At 39.8% G+C, this 22761-nt stretch overlaps 1 protein-coding gene across 14 annotated transcripts in view; it reads right to left on the minus strand.

Moving 5' to 3' along the window:
- Positions 1-22761, minus strand: part of CSNK1G1 (casein kinase 1 gamma 1) — a 186409-nt gene that overhangs the window by 44544 nt on the left and 119104 nt on the right. For all 14 annotated transcript variants that reach the window (XR_004301072.1, XM_032418032.1, XM_032418030.1 and 11 more), the window contains 2 exons: positions 2901-3052; positions 867-1101 (listed from right to left, as the gene is read on the minus strand). Coding sequence is in view for 13 of the 14 variants with exons in the window: in XM_032418032.1 (XP_032273923.1) it covers positions 867-1101; positions 2901-3052 (387 nt within the window). In the remaining variant the exon portion in view is untranslated. The remainder of the gene's footprint in view (positions 1-866; positions 1102-2900; positions 3053-22761) is intronic.

The raw sequence follows: 22761 nt of genomic DNA on the forward strand, positions 1-22761 counted from the left end.
TTTTTTTAAAGATTTATTTATTTATTTATTTGAGAGAGAGAGAATGAGAGAGCAAGCACATGAGAGGGGGGAGGGTCAGAGGGAGAAGCAGACTCCCCGCCGAGCAGGGAGCCCGATGCGGGACTCGATCCAGGGACTCCAGGATCATGACCTGAGCCGAAGGCAGTCGCCCAACCAACTGAGCCACCCAGGCGCCCAAAAGGGAAGCTTTTCTGGAGAAGCTAGTGAGGGGCCCAGGGCCTTATCTATTTGGCTTTCCCACTGTTCCTTAGGCTTCTCTTTAAATATTCTCCCCTGGATTAGTTCCTCTTACAAGTAAGGTCTTCTGCCTTGATTAGAGCTTTTAGTAATATTTGTGCAAATTGTCTATCCTAAATAAAATGCAAGACTCATATATTTTTATTGAGTAAGAAAAGACATAGGCTCTTCCTCAAAGCATTATTCATGGAATTATGCACAGTGAACAGAAGCCAAGTCCATGTTTCAGCAACACACCCTTCCCCAATACAGATACCAACCAGCATGATGTCCTTTCAGGACCATCATATAAGGAGTCATTCCTACGTAAACACCAAATTCATCATTAGACTTACTAAAATGCTATCATCTTAATACAAAAATTCAAGTGCCCACACTGCTGAGAAACTAAGCATCTGGAAACAGTATAAAGAATTAAAAATGTTTAAGTTGTCAACAGGATACTTAGGAAAGTAACTTAGCACCTTAGTTTTTCAAGTATAAAAATCACTTGCCTTGTGAAGCAATAAGAATCACAAGTTGTAATGCACAATGGGGACAAAAGTATTATTGGAATAAAAAGTTATTTTAAGGACCCGCCCCTTTCATGGAGCAGAAAATAAACACACCTTTGCCAAGATGCGTGTTGATAGACATATATCTTGCAGTTCCAGTTAAACTTTTGTGCTCCCTATAAGGTATGTGTTTTTTGGTTTCAGGGTCAATGTATTCCTTGGCCAGTCCAAAGTCTATAATGTGTATAACATGCTCTTTCTTATTGCCTTGTCTGCCAATCAGGAAGTTCTCTGGCTTCACATCTCGGTAAATGAGATTTTTTGAGTGCACATATTCCATTCGAGAAAGCTAAAAGAGAAAAAAACATCAATGAAAATATTCTAAAGAAGTTTATTGGGGGGAAAAAACATCAAAACATTTTCTTTTATCAGTCCAAGGTTTTAACTACTGAAATGAAAATAAAACTCATTTCTTCTTTACCATCCAGTCACTTCACTCTTACAAACCAGAAAATATACTCCAATACAAATATATACATAACAAATATCAAGATAAATGAAAGTGGGACAGCACTGTTCAGTTAAAATGATAATATATAGTTTTACCTCATAATGTTACAATTTATAAATGATGAATAGAATTAGGTGTTTTTAGGCTACTTCAGAAAGCACACATTTGAGAGGCAAGAAGATCCCCAGCCAGGATTCTCACAATAGGTCTGTGGCCTCTGAAGACAGGAGCCCCTGCCACATTCACCTCCTGCCCACACCTTCCTATCCTCAATCCAACAGGACTCCCCAACCTAGTTTCTTCTGTTGCAAAAATATGGGAAGTGAGATCCAGAGAAGTTAGTACTGGACTGATTTCACAGAGCTAACTAGCAACAGAGAGAGAAGTGCAGTTTTTATGTGAAAGTAAATATAGCCCAAAGTAATAATCCTAAGATTACTTCAGGGGCACCTGGGTGGTTCAGCTGATTAAGCAGCCAACTCTTGATTTCCACTCGGGTCATGATCTCAGGGTCCTGGGATCGAGCCCCATGTTGAGCTCTGCGCTCAGCAGGGAGTCTGCTTGAGGATTCTCTCTCCCTCTGCCACCCGCCCAACGTGCATGCACACTCGATCTCTCTAAAATAAATAAATCTTTAAAAAATTATTTCAAATTTCATTAAGTTTTATTTCCATCTATGTTTCTACTTAGCATAGAAAGGGAAGCTCAGGCATTTGAATTTTGGACTTAAAAGTCAAGGTCAATTTTGGACTCAAAAGTCAAAATCTTTTTAAAGATTTTATATATTTATTTGACAGAGAGCAACAGCAGGAACACAAGCAGGGGGAGTGGGAGAGGGAGAACCAGGCTTCCCGCCGAGCAGGGAGCCCGATGCGGCGCTTGATCCCAGGACTCTGGGATCATGACCCAAGCCAAAGGCAGACGCTTAATGACTGAGCCACCTAGGTGCCCCTCAAGGTCAATTTTTTTTAACATTTCCAAGCTTTTACTGTAAAGTGGGTGAGACCATTACCATTTCAGACCAATAAAGATGCATTTGCATCCTTCCTCTGAGGGGTTGACAAACTCCTCAAAGGAACTGCCTTAACTGCTCTTGAACTGGCACTGGTATATAATTTGGTTGGAGTTGAGAGAGCTATCCCTTCAGCTCTGCCAGTCTCTGTGAGAAGTGGAGGCCAGAGAACTAAGGCAGGTTCTTGGTCACACAACTTTGGAATCTGATTGTTAGGGCAGTGGGTTACATCACCAATCCTTTCTTGGATGCAAGGGTGAGGGGAGAGGACAGAACCTTAAAGCCATGTGTTTAAAACCTATAAATAAAACATCAAGGAAATTACTTGCATTTGTACAACTTCACCTAATCATCCTCTTTCTCCTCAATCTAAATTATATGCTTCTACTTCAGTTAAGGGCAGGGTGTTGCTCCAAGGTGCAAATTCTTAAAATAGAGCAAACAGAAGATGCAGTGTGACTTCTCTAGGTTAACCCTTTTTGCCCGGCCTGCTTCCTAGAATGCCATCAAGCCTCTGAGTGTGCATTCACGAGGTGTCACTACAGCTGGGAAAGCACTAAAAGGGTCACAAGGATGTAGCTGGGGGACCCACCTATCTTTCTGCAGAATAGCAATGCCAACTTACCAACTGGATGGCTATCATTAACACCGTCTTCAAAGTAAAAGTTCGGTCACAGAGGTCAAACAAATCCTCCAAGCTAGGGCCAAGGAGCTCCAGCACCATGGCATTGTATTTCCCACATGGTCCAAAGTAATACACCTGTGGAAGACCTTCACCTGCAAGCAGAGGGGAAAAGGGTACAGAGTGGGGGCCACAAAACCCAAAACGTGAGATAGCTCCATCAGCACTGAGTAGATACACAGAAAGCAAAATTTGTGAGATTTCCATTTTCTTTCACAGTCCCTCTGGAGAACCTAAACTGAGCACAGCAGCTTCAAAGGGAACTAATAATGGGCAGGAAAGGCGAGCCACTGTACAATGGCCTCAAATAAGCAGCTATTTTATACCAGAGAGACAAAGGTATTTCCACTGCTGTATAAGACAGAGAATGGTCCCTGATCCATTACTGGATCAGAGCATAAACTATTCTCCCCCAAGGAGGCCTGAAAGTGCACTGTCATAAAAGGTTCAAAAGACAGCTCACTGCGCTCAAAGCCAGCCCACCTGGCCCTGGTGCATTAGCCGGTTTCATCTGCGCTCCCTATGCTTACTGCCAACGCCACATGGGCTGTTTGCAGCTGTTGCCCCAAGGAGAACTCAGACTGAAGGGCTGAGGTCACAGAGGGTGCAGCCTGACGCTCTTCTCACAGGGAGTCTCTGTACTGTCCTGTTTTCTATCACTGGGGCAAAGTCAACACACAGGGTTCGGTTACTGTAATTCTCAAAGGAAAAGGAAGAAAGGAAAAAAAAAAAAAAAAAAAAAAGCTGGGCTTTCCCCAGATTTGAAATTCATAGCTCTAAGATGCCAAAATTTAGACTTTCTCACCTAAGTGGCAACTTGTGAATGAATTTCCTCTTTAAAGTGTATTGTAAATATGAGGCATTCAGTAAATAAGTGTTAAATGGCACCATGTGAACAGTGGATACAAAGAAGACTACGTTTTAAAAATCTGGTCTCATAGAGCAGAAGCACTTCCATCTTACACATTTATATACACCATGGTCTGCAGTTGCTTCTGCCTACAAGTTTTTTAGATGACAAAATTCTCTCCCTCTCCCCGTTCTCTTTATATGTACAGGCAGGATACAAGCAGAGGTAATTCTCTCTGCTATAATCTGAATGCTTATGTCTCCTCAACCCCCAATCCTCAAATTCATATGTTGAAAACCTAATGCACAATGTGACGGTTTTAAGAGGTGGGGCCTTTGGGAAGTGATTAGATCATGAGGGCAGAACCCTCGTGACTAAGATCAATGAAATGCCCTTATAAAAAAAAGACCCTAGAGTGCTCCCTAGCCCCTTCCACTGTGTGAGGACACAGCAAAAAGTCAGAAGAGGGTCTCTGCCAGAACCTGACCATGACGGCACCCTGATCTTGGACTTCCAGTCTCTGGAACTGTGAGAAAGACATTTCTGACTTCATAAAGCCACCCAGTCTGTGGTATTTTGTTACAGCAGCCCAAAAGGACTTAGACAGTATCTACTACTTAAACCTCTAGCCCAGTATGCCCATCTTCGTCCCCAGGATAAATCTTGTCTATCTGGAGTTGGGGTGCTTCGTTGTTATGACATGTATTTCATGCCTCTTCCATGCGCTGCCGCAGTCTCTCTTGTTCCATCTAGGTACGAAGCAACTTGAGTGTTTTGATATGTTCATCCCTAGCTCGTATCATCGAATGTAGTATACTCTGCTCCTGCCAGCTCCATTAATATCCACTCAACTGTCCTTGTAGCTGTTTGATTCTCCCTTTCTCTAAAGGGGAACAAGATTTAATTTGAAGTGCCTTTTTTTCCCCTGTTGTTCTGAACTCATTTTTCAGTTTATTTAAAATACACAAAACCTAACAGCTGTTCCCAATAAGTCCTGCTGAAAAATCCAAAGCAGAACACCACTGTAGAGAATCATTGCTTTTATTAATCAGACATATGGTAGACGGTAGTTTGGGGATTTTTCAAATTTATATCCTATATAATAGTTTTCAATGTCACTAAAATTTGATTTTCCTAATATAAATATTATATTCTTCAAAACAGCTTGTGGCAGATCTGTTAGTTGCCTGCCCAGTGTCCATTCTCTCCTTCTTACTTAATAACAAAACTTCTAATTACTGTGATTAGCAATCTGCCCAGTTCTAACTTTACAGCCTCTCTCGATAACAGGAATGACTAGTCAGACAGAAGCAGAAATTGCTAGATGAGGTGGTTCTAGAAAAGCTCTTTCATGGGAGCTGACTCAAGTTGGAAGTAGTCCCCCGTCTGACAATGGCTCAAGCTCCAGAAGCCATCTAGTACCACGAGACAACTTGAGGGTATCAGTGCCAAGAATGAATGGAACAAAAAAGAAGAAAACCTGAGTCCCTGATGGCTGTGAAGTAACCAACGTTGGACTTCCCTTCCCTCTGGACTTTTTAATCCAAAAGAAAAATCAATCTCTACCTTGACTTAACTGTTATTTGGACCTTTTTTCATAAGCCAAATCTTACCCTAATTAAGAAACATATTATTCTTTTAGTTGGTTAAATTGCAAATCTGGGCACAATATCCTCCTTCTGAAGTACAAGCTAAAAGTCAGGCCTGCTTAGAAATATAATACTGACATAATTTCCTAGACTTGCTGCCAATACTTAAGGATCAGTTTAAATGAGACAAATAATCATCTTGTTCTTGACCATCTTTATTAGCAAATCTAGGCATCTCTTGTCAGATATTTCCATGTTTACAAAGAAGTCACAAAAGCATTCTGAATGATGTCTGTAATTTCTACGTACGAGTTCTATCACTCATAACTCCACCTTTGTACCTTCAAAGATGTGAGGTGTTCCTGCTGGCTGCATTACTGCTCCTTGTATTAAATATCCTGAGGCCTCACAAGCAGGCTTCATGCCCAAGGCAACTTCTAGATTACTGAGTAGCTTGAAGCTTTTCTCAAAGATGGACTAGGTCCAAGATGCTACTGTAGGAAGGGCTCAAGCCAGTCTTTGATCTAGTATTTGATTCTGCTACTAACCCTGAAAATTCCTTCATGTCTCTCTGCTTTTCATCTATAAAGAGGAGGGAAACGTTTACTGGTTTCCTTTTAAAACCAAAATTCTGACAATAGCTAGGATTACCTTCTAGGTTCCTCTTTGTAAAGCCATAGAACCCATATGAATGATGCATGCCTCCATGTTATACAGAATAGGTGTGGGTCAAATTAGAATGTAAGCTGGTAGTGGTAGTCAACCGGAAATGTGTCTATTAGAAACATCTCCAGGGATGCCTGGGTGGCTCAGCTGGTTAAGCGTCTGCTTTCAGCTCCGGTCCCACATCAGGCTCCCTGCTCAGCAGGGAATCTGCTTCTCCCTCACCCTCTGCCCCTCCCCCTGCTTGTGCTCACGTGCGCTCTCTGTGTCAATTAAATAAATAAATAAATAAATAAATAAATAAATAAATAAATAAATAAAATCTTTAAAAATAAAACATGAAAGACTTGTCTGTTTAGTTTCTTAGGTATTACAGAAAATGTGCCAAATATAAAAGTATCTTTGGGAGATGTAGCCATAATGTATTAGAACCATCTGTACAGAAAGATACCCACGCAAGTACCATTCTGTGCCTAGTTTTTCACATGACTGCCCATAAAGTGGCCAATGCTGGTGGTGAAAGACATAGATAGAAGCCCACTAAGAAAGTCTATCTCTTTGGTCAGAGATTAGCACACAGTAATGACTTATCCTGGGCTGCATTTAAATGAGAAATCCTGTATATTCTATTTCACTCTTCTCCTGGAGAGCTATCTTGAATTCACTGCTTAAGAAATTTTTAATCAATCAACATTATGCTGTGAAATCATTTAATAAGATGGGGGATGAGGTCAGAGCCTTAAATGCAATACAAGCTATACATGTGGTAAACGAGGTACTTCCTAGAAGTCAGTATGAGGTAATGGGAATGAAGTGGGAGAGGGAGGCAAGGCAGATACACACTGAATTCTTTGATCCATGGTATTTCAGAAACTAACGTAGTTTCATAATCTCTCATCTGCTCTGGAAATAAAGCACTAATAAGATCTTCCTCCTAAACTGGTCAACTGCATAAAAGCCCGGAAATTAAAGAAGTAAATCATGAATTTTCCTCTCCTGAAAAATTTCTAATAGATTTCATCACATGCTGTTTAGCCAAAGGTTAAATCTCTTATAAACCAAAACTGCAAGGTTATATGTACCCTGCACATGTTATCTTGTACATTTTTGCAGGGTACTTTGAAACAGTTTTCCCACCAATCAATAACATATTATTACAAATCCTGCTGGACATGTGGCTCACACACATATCAAGTTGCACAGAACAGGAAGTGAGGTGTACCACACGACAGCTAATTTTCAGTCTGTCATAAATTTAACTTGGGTTAAACACACCAAATCAAGGATAATGGCTTCTTTATCATCCAAGCTGTTAGCTAAAAAGATTCCATAAAGCATTATGAACAGTAACTACTCTAAGTAGAGATATTTTTAAAAGCACATCAGGCTGAGAACTGAAATAGAACCACCTCGAAGCTTCTGGCAATTTGATCACATTATTGTCTAATAATTAGCCTTTCATTCTTTTTGAAAAACTAACTTACTTAGCTGTGAAGCAAGTTCAAATAAGTCCCATACCTACATTAATATCTGGATGTAAAAAATAATGCATATATTAATATTTCCATAAAAAATAAGTATATGTTGCTGATGAATGTATCTAAAGTCAGGGCCAGAGAAAACCTTTAAGGACATAATGACCTTGGCAATTCCCTTCTTTTGTTTTGTTTATACAGTTTGATTTTTTTATTTTTACGGAAAATAGGACAGTTTTTCTTCAAAACTTAACTGTCCCATGGTAGTGCCTTCTAGCACAACTACTGAATGTTCTTTAGTGTTTGTGAGAGATCAGGGAATTACTGTTTACATGGGAAATTACCATCAGGATTAACAGTAATATTAAACAAGTCCACCTAACAAGAAAGCAGAAAGAATAGGGAAATAAATAGGATTATATCCCATAAAAACAAGGGGGAAAATAAAAGTATAGCCTTTAAAACTCAGAAAATAACTCTATAAAAACACATCACAGAGATATGAAACAACACACGTGTTTCCCTTTTCTCATTTCTCTGACTCTGAAAAATGCCTCTTCACAGTATGAACCAGTTCACATATGAATCTACTCAAAATGCTGGCTTTAAAAAACAACAACAACAACAACAACAAAAACACCAAAACAGCTAGACCCAGAATTAAGGAATCAGGATTACTCCGTCTTGTAATGAAAGATGTTTTACAATCATCTTGTTCACAGGCCACTTGGGAATGAATATTGCTAGACATATGCTGCTAACATTAGCTCAAACCTGTATGGTGGGGGAAGAGAAAGTGAGGAAAGGCAAGAGAAGACAAATAATCTCACACTTCTGAGCCACAAAAATTGAGCTTTTACAGTTTCTCTATTACACACACACACAATTACCAAGGCCTTGAGCCTCAAAGCACATTCAGTCTTATTTATCCAAAGGAGCCAGGAAAGAAAGCCTAAGGTAGGAGAACAGATTTCTTCTGTAATAGATAGCATCTAAGATAAAAATCATTTAAAAATGTGTTGTGTATTGGGGTTGGGTGGGGATGGGGGATCTTTTGTCTTTCCAAAAACACTAACTCTGGGGCGCCTGGGTGGCTTAGTCGGTTAAGCCGATGCCTTCAGCTCGGGTCATGATCCCAGGGTCCTGGGATGGAGCCCTGAGTCGGGCTCCCTGCTCAGCGGGAAGCCTGCTTCTCCCTCTCCCACTGCCTGCCACTCTGCCTACTTGCGCTCTCTCTCTGTCTTTCTGTCAAATAAATAAATAAAATCTTAAAAACAAAAAGACTAACTCAGTTCAGAACTGGTAAAAACTTATGGGATAAAAACCCAGTCTCTGAAAAATTTCCACTCTCTTTAGTATTGCATTCACAGTTCCTATGATTAAGTTATAGATGCAGAATATCTTTTGAGTTTCAAAAGCTAAAAAGAGATACCCAATTCTTCTTAACACACACCTGAGCAATAATAACTACAAAGTCAACAAAGTTCTAGCAAGCACTTAAAAGGAATGGAAGAAATAAATAAGGTCACTCAAAAAACAGTGAACTCCTTCTAGACAATCCTGCCCCACTCCCCTTATCCTTTCTGTCCGTGTGTCTGTCCTCCCTGCTAAGCGAAGACTGTCTGAATGCAGTGACTACTACGTGTTAATTATGTTTGTATGTCGGTGCCTGGCCCAAGCATATGGTAGATAAGGGCAGGAAATTTACTAAGTAAATAAATAAAAACAATTCAACGAAATGCCACTTCTATTTGGAATGCACAATACCTACCTCAAAATGCTAAAATGCACATATATAGAGCAAAACAACTTCATCAGATTTTAAATGTGCAGGACATGCTAACAGATTTGATACTCCTAAGTAGTTTTTGTTTTTCAGAGCAATGATATTTTTTAAAAAATGCTTTTTTGAGCAAGCCACCACTATGAAGATTCCAAGTAATTCAGAGTTGTAGTATTTCTACAATGGCTCTTTTATGTATATTCTTCCATGATGGCTGCACATGGTATCTGCATTTTACCTTGCTGTTCCCACATGTGGGTGAACTATGCAGAACTATTCATAAAGTACCAAAAGCTACACATAAACAATTGTCCATGTCTTCCCCTCTCTCAAAAAAGCACCTGCCCATCCAAAGAAATTAAATGACCAACAAAATGAGTCATCTGAGACGTCTAATGTGCAAAGGCAGTCTGATGACATCTTCCTACCCCTTTCTTCTCCCCCTCCATTCTTTTTTTTTTTTTTAAGATTTTATTTATTTATTTGACAGAGAGAGACACAGCGAGAGATGGAATACAAGCAGAGGGAGTGGGAGAGGGAGAAGCAGGCTTCCCGTGGAGCAGAGAGCCCGATGCGGGGCTCGATCCCAGAACCCTGGGATCATGACCTGAGCTGAAGGCAGACACTTAATGACTGAGCCACCCAGGCGCCCTCCCCCTCCATTCATTTATAGACAAGTTCTTTACTTTGGTCCAAGCTAACTTGGAATTACATGGTCTTTTCTTTACATAAGTACCCTTTTCCATTTCACTTGAACCTCACAGTTATCTTGTGAAGAAAACAGGAAAATACTAATAAACTCTACTTTACACATGAGACGGAGACCCTGAGAGATGTTGTGTGACCTGTCCTAGGTAACAGAGTGCCCAAGTAACACAACCAGATCTCTCTACTCCAGATTCACTGCTCTCCAGATTCATGTAGCTGCCAAAGTTATTTTCTATACTCCCTATCCTACCTCTTCCAAACCACATGACTTTTTGGTTAACATTTACTTTTTCTAGCAATTCTCTGTCACTCTTCTAGGATATAAATTCCCTGCCGTATTATACAAGCAGCTTAATCTGTCCTATCCATTCCCTGGGTTCCCATTATTTTTATATCAGATCCATGAATACCATCCTTTCAGCTTTCCTATCATATATCCATCTCTCTATAGTTCTAGAGCTTTGTCAATTCCAGTCCCTGGTCCAGAATAGGGGCCATTTGGAGCATTACTTTTTAAGTTATAAAAGTGATATATATTCATTCAAACAATCAAATATAACAGCAAACCAAAAGCAGTACAGAAACATATGAAGAAAAAGTATTCACGTCCATAACAGATTAGACACATTCACATAATTAAGAATACTTTCTGCAATTTCTTTTTTTTTTTTTAAGATTTTATTTATTTATTTATTTGACAGAGAGAGAGATAGAGAGAGCAGGAACACAAGCAGGGGGAGTGGGAGAGGGAGAAGCAGGCTTCCCGCTGAGCAGAGAGCCCGATGTGGGGCTCGATCCCAGGACCTTGGGATCATGACCTGAGCCAAAGGCAGACGCTTAACAACTGAGCCACTCAGGCGCGCCTACTTTCCTGCAATTTCATTTTTAATTTAATATTATATAGAGGACATTTTTTCTTGTCATCTCATGGATAGATCTCATTCATTTTAACAGATACATAGTATCCCACCCTATGATGTATCATATTTAAGTTTTTCTCTTTACTGATGGGCATTTAGGTTGTATCTATATTATCTGTTGTTAGAAATAGATATAGTGAACAGATACTGCTTTTGCCTAGCCTGCATCCTTTTCTTCCTTCCTCTGATAACAACACTTGACTCTTCCAGTGGGGAAGCACCATTTCCTTGATACTACTACATGTGGTTAAAGTGGGGTCAACTCATTTCCCACTGCCACCCCAAGGATATGACTCAAGCCAGGTAAATCAGAGTATTCTATACCCCTGCCCTGGGGAACTGGGTCATGGATGGGTGTTTGACTCATGTCTGTACCATGAGAGTCAACTCTAGGACTTTTGTGGAACTACAGAGGAGGAGGAACAATTCCTCCCCACCCCACCCCCAACCCCATTGCTAAACTGGAAGGAGCATAGCCTGGAGCTTCCAGAGGCTACCACATGAAAATAGGTAGACTACCTATCTGAGAATGAAACACAAGAGAAAGCAGAGCTGAGAGAAACAGAGACAGACAAATATGTCACATAACCTGAGGATCAAGGACAGTGTTGGTCCTGGATCTGGCCTGCCTGAGGTGAGAATATTGCTGGAATTACCAGTTCTGTGAGCCAAGAAGTTCTTCCCCTCTCCTTGCCACCCCCACTCCCCAAGTGAGCTAGAACTTTAACATCTGAAAATGAAAGAGTCTAGACAAATATGCATGTAATACGGCAAAAATCCTTGTGCCTACATTTTTGGGCATGAATGCAAATGTATCTTGAGGGTAAATGCCTTTAAGAGAAAATGCTGAGTCAAGAGGCATTCATATTTAACATTTCACTATATGTCGCCAAATTGCCAAGAAGTCTAAATCCTCATGGGTCCCCTGTGTGTCTCTAGTCTTAGGCCTGCTTTAAATACAAGTGGTATTACTTAAGTATCTAGGCCCATGGAGTATTTTTTTTTTTTAAAAAAGATTTTATTTATTTATTTGAGAGAGAGAGAGAGAGGGAGAGTGAGAGAGAGAGAGAGAGAGAGATCACGAGCAGGGGGAAGGGAAGAGGGAGAAGCAGACTCCCCGCTGAGCAGGGAGCCCGACGTAGGGCTCATTCCCAGGACTCTGGGATCATGACCTGAGCCGAAGGCAGATGCTTAACTGGCTGAGCCACCCAGGCACCCGGCCCATGGAGTATTTAAAACTGCTCTCAGAACCTGCCTTGATCTATTATTCCCAAAGCTCCAGCTTCTCTCTTATACTTAGCCACAGCGTGTCTGAAGGCATCTCTAGTTTTTTATCCAAGTAACCATTGATATTTCAAAGTCAGGAGACTCTTTCTTATCCCGTTATTTGTTCAATGCTACCATTAGAAAATTTCCCTCAAAGCATACCTCTATTATAAAAGTCTATTGGCCCTAACTGATTTACAGTTTATGAAGTGTTTTTATATAGGTTCTCCCACTTAATCCTAACAAGTACATATAGGTATTACTATTCTCATTTTATAGGTAAGGTAATTGATCTGAAGTGACTTGCTCAGGTCATATAATAAGTGGTACAGCCAAGACCTAAACCCCCAACTTCTGCCTCCAAGTCTCAGGCTCTCTCACTATATCACATGTACCCATCCGTGCTCTAAGTTCACTGACATCTAGAGTGGCATTAAGTTCTACTGGGACACATTGCCTTGATAGGAGATTAACTGATCTTGTAAAGATTCAGTAAAACATGGCCTGTATATGAATCTAATGGACAATCACAAGATACTGATGATGTTGATACATTATGAACTCAAGTAATAAAGAAAGAGTAATATTTCCCTTATGAAAGCACAGGTAAGATTACATCAAGAGTACAAAAGTGGTATTTTCCTAATACAAGTACCAAGGAGTCAATCTTCAAATGAAGCCTATTAATAAATTAAACACATCATTTAGGAATTCGGAAGGCAACTTGGCAAATGCTTAGAATAACACAGAAAGTATAAAAAGCAGATAAGCATTTGTTTTCATTAACTTTGGGCCCATTTAACAAATTGTTCCCAGAAGTTCTGATTAAAAAAATAAAACAAAACCCACTGAGGCACACAGTCTAATCACAGCACAGAAGCAGAGTGCCCCCTATTACTGAACTCTGTTAACATTGTAACACCCTTTCTTAAGCATCAAAATAGCCCTGGGAGAGTAAAGGACCAAGTGTTACCCTCATTTTCTGAACAGAAGCGCAGAGGCTAAGTGGTTTGCCACAGGATAACCAGGCTATGGAACAGATACCACAGCCTGCCCTTCTTTTCTCATTTGGGCCTTCACCCACATACCTCTCCAATCAGAACAGATGTGCCCTGATGTAACATTCAAGATGGCCTTATAATTCTGGTCACTGAGGAGGCATGTAGACTTGCAAGGAAGCAAAGCAAACTCATTTATCTTACTGACTTTCAGCAAATCTGAGGAATAAGTGCTACAATATTCCTGCTTCCAGCTTCAAATTCAATTAAGTTCAAAGAGTCTGGTGGTCAGTCTGTCCATTCATCAGACATCACGAGTGAGAAAAGAGTGCTATGGGAACAGTGAAGAAGGGGATGGGAAAGGCTTCACAGAGCTGGGGCCACAGGCCGGGTCTTGAAGAATGGTTAAGAGCTGATCAGGCTGGAGTGGACAGAATGAATCCTGCAGGCTGAGGGAGCAACAAGCATATAGGTAGCTAAAAGCACAGAGGCCAAAGCTCTCTGAAATTAGGAAAACTAGACTATTTTGCTCTCTCCTGGAGTTTCTTTTAATTTTGAACCACCAGTTGGTTTAACAAATGTCTCTAAAAATTATGGCAGAGGTCATTAATAAAGTTGAGAAGGGACAGATATCAGAGTAAATAAAAAGATCACACAGGAATAAAAATCTAAATAAACAAATAAATAAATGGGCACCTGGGTGGCTCAGTCAGTTAAACGTCTCCCTTTGGCTCAGGTCATGATCCCCGAGTCCCAAGAACCAGTCCTGTTTCAGGCTCCCCACTCAGTGGGGAGTCTGCTTCTCCCTCTGACCCTCCCCCCACTTGTGCTTTCTCTCACCTTCTCTCTCTCAAATAAATAAAATCTTAAAAAAAAAAACATTAAAAAAAGATCACAGGAATAAAGAAGAGGAAAAATAAGGATTTTATCTGAATGTTATATACCCATATTGCCTTAGTATATTTTTAATAATAGTTTCACAGGAAGTTTTTAAGTATATACTAGGAACACACCATTGCAGTATAGCAGCACGAACAGAAATGAAATGCGAGACATGAATGAGAACCATAAATTTAACTTTAAATTTTCTAGAAGCCATATTTTAAAATTAAAGGAAATAGGTGGAATTAAGTTTAATAATATATTTTATTTAATTCCTATATAAAATATCAACACTTCAACACATAAGCAATTTAAAAATTACTAAGATATTTTACATCCTTTGGGAGGGGGAGGAGGACTAAAGCTTTGAAATTCAGTGTGTATTTTATATTTCCAACATATTCAGATTAGCTATAGGAACTAATACAGATGCTCCATAGGCATATATGGCTAGTGGCTCAGCTCTGTAAGGAGTTTTATTTTTATTTATTTATTTTTTTTAAAGATTTTACTTATTTGACAGAGAGAGACACAGCGAGAGAGGGAACACAAGCAGGGGGAGTGGGAGAGGGAGAAGCAGGCTTCCCACTGAGCAGGGAGGCTGACGCAGGGCTCGATCCCAGGACCCCGGGATCACGACCCGAGCTGAAGGCAGACGCTCAACGACTAAGCCACCCAGGCGCCCCTGTAAGGAGTTTTAAAAGATATAAATGAGGCTGGCTTATGTACAGAAATGGTGCAGAAAAGAGGTTCTATACTCAGAAATCTGCATGACTCTGGCCAAGGAGCCTTCTCCAATTCTCCAACCCACAATTCGCTCCTTCCTCTCAACTCTCCAGAACTGCTGTTTCTGCTCATGGGTTGTCTCCCTTTTAGGAAACAGTTAAGGGCAGTGCCTACTCTTGTTCACCACTGTATCCCCAGGGCTTAACTTCAAACAGTACTTGCTCAATGAATACCTCTTTAATAAATGCATGAACAGACACAGAGCTGCCTCTGGGCCTTAGCTTATTTTGCACTTGGAAGGCTTTCCTTACTCTTCTATTTGAACATGTCCAAGTAAATCATACCTTTTTTTTTTTTTTTTGAAAGTTCAGCCCCTACCTACCACCCTCTCTATGAAGGCTTCCTTGTCTCCCATAATTAGTAACCATTTCTCTCTTCAGAATTTCCCTATTATTTTATATGTACCTTTAAAAAAACTAACATTCCACTGTTTTTGTTTGCATTATAGTTATTCACATACATTAGTGAGCTCCTTGAGAGTAGCACAATACCTCATAATGTACATACCGGGAGCTCAGTAAACATTAAATTTTATTTTCCTTTAGTCTCCTGAAGGGCAGAGACCATGTGATTCATAACCCTGTGGTCCTCAATTACTCAGCATAGTGTTATGGACACAGCTCATGCTCAGCTTTTATCTCCTTGCATTATGACTAAAGTAATTATTAGCACAAGACCACTACAGGCTGGTAAGGAAAGATGAATTAAAGCAATATGAAGTATAAAGAAAGAAGAAAATGTGGGGCGCCTGGGTGGGGCAGTCGGTTGGGTATCTGACTCTTGGTTTCGGCTGGGGTTGTGATCTTGGGGTATGGGATCAAGCCCCATCTCCGACTCTGCAGTCAGTGTGGAGTCTGCTTGGGACTCCCTCTGCCCCTTCCTCCCCCCCAACCCCCTCCTCCCGCTCTGTCTCCCTGAAATAAATAAATAAATCTTAAAAAAAAAAAAAAAGAGGAAAAAGTAGGGGAATATTAAAATTGTGTCAGACTGTTGAAAGCACAAGAGTATAGAGGTGTACAGAGCTGACAAATTCTTCTTTTAAGTGGGAGGAATATAAATTACTTGATTACGAGTTGTTCAAAGAAGATGACAATATAATTGGTCACAAATGTTAAAAATTGGGGTTTTTTGATGGCTTTTGTCTTAAGCATGCTTATTGTAAGTATTATCCTACAAATACTAAAGGGCTTAATTAGCAATTGGATTACTATTTTGAAAAGAGGTGCAAGGACTTACCTATCTTTATGTGGTCTGTTATTGGAACTTAAAGAAAATATTCTCTCTCACCAATGACACTGACAGACACTGGAAAGTAATTTATTCAGTTTTAACACAAAACAGTAGATAATGCTTCCACCTTCTCATAACTCAAAGGAATAATTCACTTCAGGGACTCATCTCTTTGATTCCATAGTACTCCACAGCTTTGAGGATGCTGCAAAATGTTATCTTCCTTCTTAATGATTAACCTTGACAAACTGAGGAGCGGAGAGGGTCTGAGGGCTGTGGTCAGTCTTATGATGGTCACTGAGTTTACTCTAGCCCTTGGTTTGGACTGAAACTTCTCCTGCCTTTGCCCTCCTTAAAAAAGCATTCTCTATGGGCAATCATTAAATCATTCTCAATGACTGAAGAATGGCCATGAGGACACCGAAGGAAGAGAAACATGCAGGTACATAGTTAGGTGTGAATAAAGACAGACACATAAAGTATGAACTAGATGAAAGGAGAAAATGGCATCAGAAACTTCAGGTTCTGGGTCATTTTATAAGCAAGCTCCTGCTGACAGGCTTTGGTGATTGACTTTTCCCCAACCTTCACCCATATAAGCACTATACCAGTTTTCTGCAACTAATCACAATTCTCCAGCCCATTCCACTTACATTTAAGTTACTTGGTCTATTTTTGGAACCCTGCCTTCTATTTTTCATGAAGTCCCTTAAAAGAAGACAAAATCCAAGTAACAAAGTCTGTTCAGACTGAGCAAATATCTCTAGCAGTTCTGCACTTTACAAAACAATGCACCGAAAGGTGTTAGTACTCTGTGTTACTGTGATGTGGTATGCAGGCCGATTTCTATAATAAACCCACAACACTCTGCTTGCAATTAAAGAAATTATTTGCACAACAAGTCTTCACCAGTAAAATGTTTAAAATAGATGTCCCCTGCCCCAGGAGGGAGAGGGACAAATTTTATGTATGTAATTAAAGGTAATTACTCAATATGCTTCATGTGACTTAGAGCTATTTGAGAGTGTTAAGGGGCAAAGAAGGGCCACATGGGGTTTGACTCTAAAAGATAAGCAAGTCTCTTACAGCATTACATACGAACTTTTCTGATTATTTTTCACTAAACCACAGAGCATACTGTTAGCCATAATATGAGAATTGTCCCAATGCTCCAAACTATGAAAAATACACACAAAGGACACACAACAATACAATTTATCCTAGTCCAGAAGTGTACCAAATGCTGGGCCTCAGAAATATCAGTTTCCTTTGTTCCCTTTGTTTGGCTAACTAGTGAGGCTAGTTAATAAAACTTTAGGTCATGATCCTTGGAAGAATGAACAGAAATTCATAGAACTGTCAGCAGTAAGTTAGCTCTATTAAAGACTAGCAATTATTAGTACTAAGTATGTGAATTACACCCTTCCAAGCCCAGTACACGAAAACAACCCTTTCTACTTTTTCTTCATAAAGTTAAGCATGAGCCACAGATTGGACTTATGCTGTAACATCAAGGAAAGTATTTAAATGTCCTTTTAAAATGTTTTCTAGGGGCACCTGGGTGGCTCAGTCGTTAAGCGTCTGCCTTCGGCTCGGGTCATGATCCCAGGGTCCTGGGATCGAGCCCCGCATCGGGCTCCTGCTTGGCGGGAAGCCTGCTTCTTCCTCTCCCACTCCCCTGCTTGTGTTCCCTCTCTCTCTGTCAAATAAGTAAATAAAATCTTAAAAAATAAATAAATAAATAAAATAAAATGTTTTCTAGACAATGAAGGTAGATTTGGAAACATACACCCATGCAAATACACACTTTAAAAGGAAAAGATGATGACCACACCACATGTTTCCTTGTCTAAAGCTCATTCCATACACTGTGAGACGGGGATGCTTCTCATATACCAATCTCAGGTTCCTGCTGCTGAGTCACCAACTCAAGGACACTTTTATATTTAGGTTCTGCTCCCTCAGAGGAACAACAGTGACACTGGGGTTGCTCCTTCTGCAAAGTAAACTCAGAGGCTCAGATATTTTCAAACACCCCCCTCACCTCTTTACCCAATGGACAGGACTTTTCCGTTTGTTTTTAATATGAGGCTCTGCTACTGCCCTAATGTTAACTTATTTCAAATAAGTAAAACACTCATGCTGAAAGGAGCCACTCACGTTGAAAGGAGCAGGTCCTTAAGTTGGGCAGATGTGGCTTTAAATTTAAATTCATCATTCCAGACCACCTCAAAGTATAAGAAGGTCTGCCTCTGTTAACAAAGGCCCAAAGCAGATTTCCCTCCTAGGATTACTCTTTTCCGATAAGAGTATGATAAGTACAATAAACACAGACACAATTAATTGTGAAAGAGGCAGTTCTCTTTCTGGGAATACGAACTGCCCTATGCCAGGACAACACACAGTTGCTGTCTTCAGACTCCCTACTTACAGAATCTCAAGATGTTGAAATGTCTTAAGGCAAAACGTTTGCTTCTTTAGCGAGTGTTAAATGAAGGGAAAGAAAAGTATGATCTCTAAACTCACCCTAATCACACTGTCAACTGTTTTTTCCCCAGTTCTGAAGCTACATTCTTAAAGAACCTTCTCTCTGTGGAATGGTGGAGTCTACATGATTCTGTGCCCCCCGAATAAGGCATCTAGGCCAGGACTGGAAAACTGTTCCAAGCTGAGTTAGCTGGTTCCTTACCGAGGAACTTGCAATCGGGACACAGGGCTACAGTCTATCTCTGCTGGGACTTAAATCAACAGGGGCTGCGTGAAAGGCCTCTTTTCTACCAAATGTAAGGAGGAGCAGAGAAAGCTGGTAATGTGGAAGAGCTGGTAAAATGAAGAGGGCTAGCAGACACTGAGGCAAGAGACTTTATGGCCCTAAGCAGGAGAGTCAAATAAAGTGTCAGAGTCCAGAAGAGTTGGACAGAAAGCCAGAGACAAAGAGTAGTTGTCCTGGTTTCTAGAGGCTTTCAAGTACTTTGTACCAATCCCTAGTGAAACCTGTATAATATTTCCTTCCTTAGTTCCAAGACCCACCCCTGTGATCTTCCAGTAAATCTTCCTTCCAGATCTAAGCTAACTGGAATAGACTCTGTTAATGGTAATCAAAATAGTATTGACCAACACACACACATAACTGCTCATTTTCCTCCTCTTTAACCATCATTTCCTAAACACTCACTACGTGCAAAACACTATACTAGATGCATTAGGGAGCGAAAAAATAAAAAGACACAGACTCTGCCCTTAGGGAACTTACAGGTAGAAAACAGAGAAGCAAACAGCTAGCACAGTTGCTAGGTCAAGCCTTTCATAAAAATTAGTAAAATGAAGAAAGAGTGGAATGTGGAATGGCATAAGAACCACATTTATTTACTCAAATTTAATGATACATATTTAGCCAAAGTTTAAATTAAAAACTACCATTAAATATTTTGCAGATGAAGCACTGTATATACTATATATCCATACTCTGCAATACATACTTACTGACCATGATCAGATACACAAATCCAACTGGACTATACACTCTACAGGCAATTTAAGGGATTTTTCAAGGCTAACTTTGATGGTGTATGATTTTCACCTGTGTGCTAACTTTAGCTCCTAACCTCACATGTGACTCCTCTGTTTTTAACAGTTGGTTTCCTTAGAAAAACTGTCACCCTTGAAGCGTTTTATTTATTTAAGATTTTATTTATTTATTTGACAGAGAGAACACAAGCAGGGGGAGTGGCAGGCAGAAGGAGAGGGAGAAGCAGGCTCCCCACTGAGCAAGGAGCCCAACGCGGAGCTCCATCCCAGGACCCTGAGATCATGATGCTTAACTGACTGAGTCACCCAGGTGGTCCTGAAATCCAAGCATTTTAAATAAGATACCTAGAAACTGGTAGTTAGATGTGATCTGTGACAGCTGATGGTCATCTAGTTATTTGACTATCTTCGCAGCTAAGTGAACTGAAATAAGAGGTAATTTAGGATTTTGAGCAAAGTCTACAGCCTCAAATTAGGTACTAAGTCCCCAAAGTAACAGTGTCACCATACAGGAACTAAGCAAACTAGCACACAGATTAGCCCCTGCCAACTTATTCTCTAACATGTTTTATCTCCCTAGAACTCTTTTCAGTATTTTCAGTATTACAATTATTTTTCTAAAATTTTTATTTATTTTTTTTAAGTAATCTCTACACCCAACATGGGGCTCAAACTCAAAACCCTGAGATCAAGAGTCTCATGCTCTACTGACTGAGCCCACCAGGTGCCCCAGAATTATTTTTCAATCATAATATTCAACTTGATATTTAATTCATTTCACCCCTTTAGTATCTCATCTCTTAAATCTATATTAAATAATAAAGCTAGTGAAATAAGTTAGTCAGAGAAAGACAAATACCACATGATTTCACTCCTATGTGGAATTTAAGAAACAAAAGAACAAAGCAGAAATAGAGACAAACCAAGAAACAGACTCTTAACTCTAGAGAACAAACAGAAGGTTACCAGAGGGAAGGTGGGTGGGGGATGGGTGAAATAGTTGATGGGAATTAAGATGATGAGCACTGAGTAATGCATAGAATTGTTCAGTCACCATATTGTACACCTAAAACTAATACAACACTGTTAACTATGCTACAATTAAAATTTAAAAAAATAAGGCTAAAAGAAACTCAGCAGTTTGAAATTTATTCCTTCCCACTTTATAAACACTTATCTTTAAATCAAAGAAGTTTTAATGAAAAATATATACATAAAAAAGACTAAGGAAATATATATAGTAATAGTAGCTGTGAATAGAGAGACTCAGCATGGCAGTGACCAAAACTTTTTTCTTTTATACATTTTTCTATTTAAAAAATTTTTTTTTAAGATTTAATTTATTTATTTGAGAGAGAGAGCACACACACACATGCAGGAAGGAACAGAGGGGGAGGGAGAAGGAGGGGAAAGAATCTCAAGCAGACTCTGTGTTGAGCACGGAGCCTGACTCGGGATTTGATCTCACAACCCTGAGATCATGACCTGAGCCAAAACCAAGAGTCGGATGCTTAATTGACTGAGCTACCCAGGCGCCCCTCTTTTAAATATTTTTCTAAACCTTCAGTGATATTAGCTTTCTCCAGAACTTACAAAATAATTTTTTAAGTGAAAAACTTTCTTTTCCTTTGGGCAAGCTGTGCATAGATAATTGCAAATTCATCCTCTAAAGTTACTTTCTTTTTTAGGTAGCAGAGTTAAGAGATCTAGGCTGTCTTTTCTGAACTGTACCTGTTGAAAGTGGAGCCAAGAAAAAGTTGACAAGATATGACCACTGGTTCAATGTGATTGTGTCCAAATAATTCTCTAGCTGCTGCTGGGCCGTTTATGTCTGCAGACTTGCAATGCTATAGCCACTATACTGATGAGAACTGCACATAATTCCTACTTTCCATGGGCTTCAATTCCAAAACTTTTACCATAGAGTTCTTGGATACTCTGTTTGTAGGTAGTAATGAATATAAATGTCTCTAACTATATACCAAATATTTGCAGAAATAATTTGGGGGACTTCATTCTAATATCTTCAGTTACTCATTCATATCTCTCCTCTGCTTCCTTAACACAGTTAATAATTACTGGCACAAGCAAATAAAGAAGAGGCTGAGTTTGAAGAGGACAGTACGCATGAAGGAAAGAAACTTCAACTTAAATTGGTGATTGCACTGCCAGTCGAATACTGTTCAAAGAGCTTATATACTGAGATTTCATCAATTTAACAGACATTCGTTGAGCCTCTCCTTTAGATCAAGTGATATGCAAGTGATACTATAATGAATAAAAAATGTTTCTTGCCCTTAAAAAGCTCACAACCCAGCAGCATATTACACTGTGAAAAATCCACAGAGTGAGAGAGATACAGCTCTAAGTGCCCTCATTACAGTGCCTCAGGGTGGCCTAGAATTCTTTGAGGTTATTTCTATATTCTGCAAACTGAATGGAGTGATAAAAAGGAGTAAGAAGTTCTGGTCACTGCCACGCTAGAACACGGATCAGCAAACTAAGCCCATAGGTTACATATAACCTGGCCTGGATACTTTTGAATGATTAGAGAACTAAGTATGGTTTCTACATTTTTAAATATTTGAAACATAAAAATTTAAAGACTGATATTTTCTGATACACAAAAACTACATAAAATTCTAATTTCAGGGGCACCTGAGTGGCTCAGTCAGTTAAGCATCTGACTTTGGCTCAGGTCGTGATTTCAGGGTCCTGGGAACGAGCCCTGCATCGGCCTCCCTGCTCAGGGGGGAGTCTGCTTCCCTCTCCCCCTCCCCCTGCTTGCACGCTCTCTCTCTCTCTCAAATACATAAATAAAATCTTTTAAAATTTTTTCTAATTTCAGTGTCCATGAACAGAGCTTTATTGGAATACAGCGGCATTCATTTACTTATTATTTATGGCTGATTCTGTGCTACGGGAAAAAGAGATGAATAGTTACAAGAGAGACTGATGGCCCGCGAAGCCTCAAGTATTTACCATCTGTTCCTTTATACTATCTGGCTTCATAAGAAATCGCATTTTCCAAACTGGAGGCAGGAGGGAGCCCAATTATATGTATCCTTCCTTTTCTACGGGCACTGATATTCACTAATGTCCTACAGACCCTATAATAAACCTGCC

Source organism: Phoca vitulina, unplaced genomic scaffold (assembly GCF_004348235.1).
Source record: "Phoca vitulina isolate PV1807 unplaced genomic scaffold, GSC_HSeal_1.0 scaffold20, whole genome shotgun sequence".
Classification (NCBI taxonomy): Eukaryota; Metazoa; Chordata; class Mammalia; order Carnivora; family Phocidae; genus Phoca; species Phoca vitulina.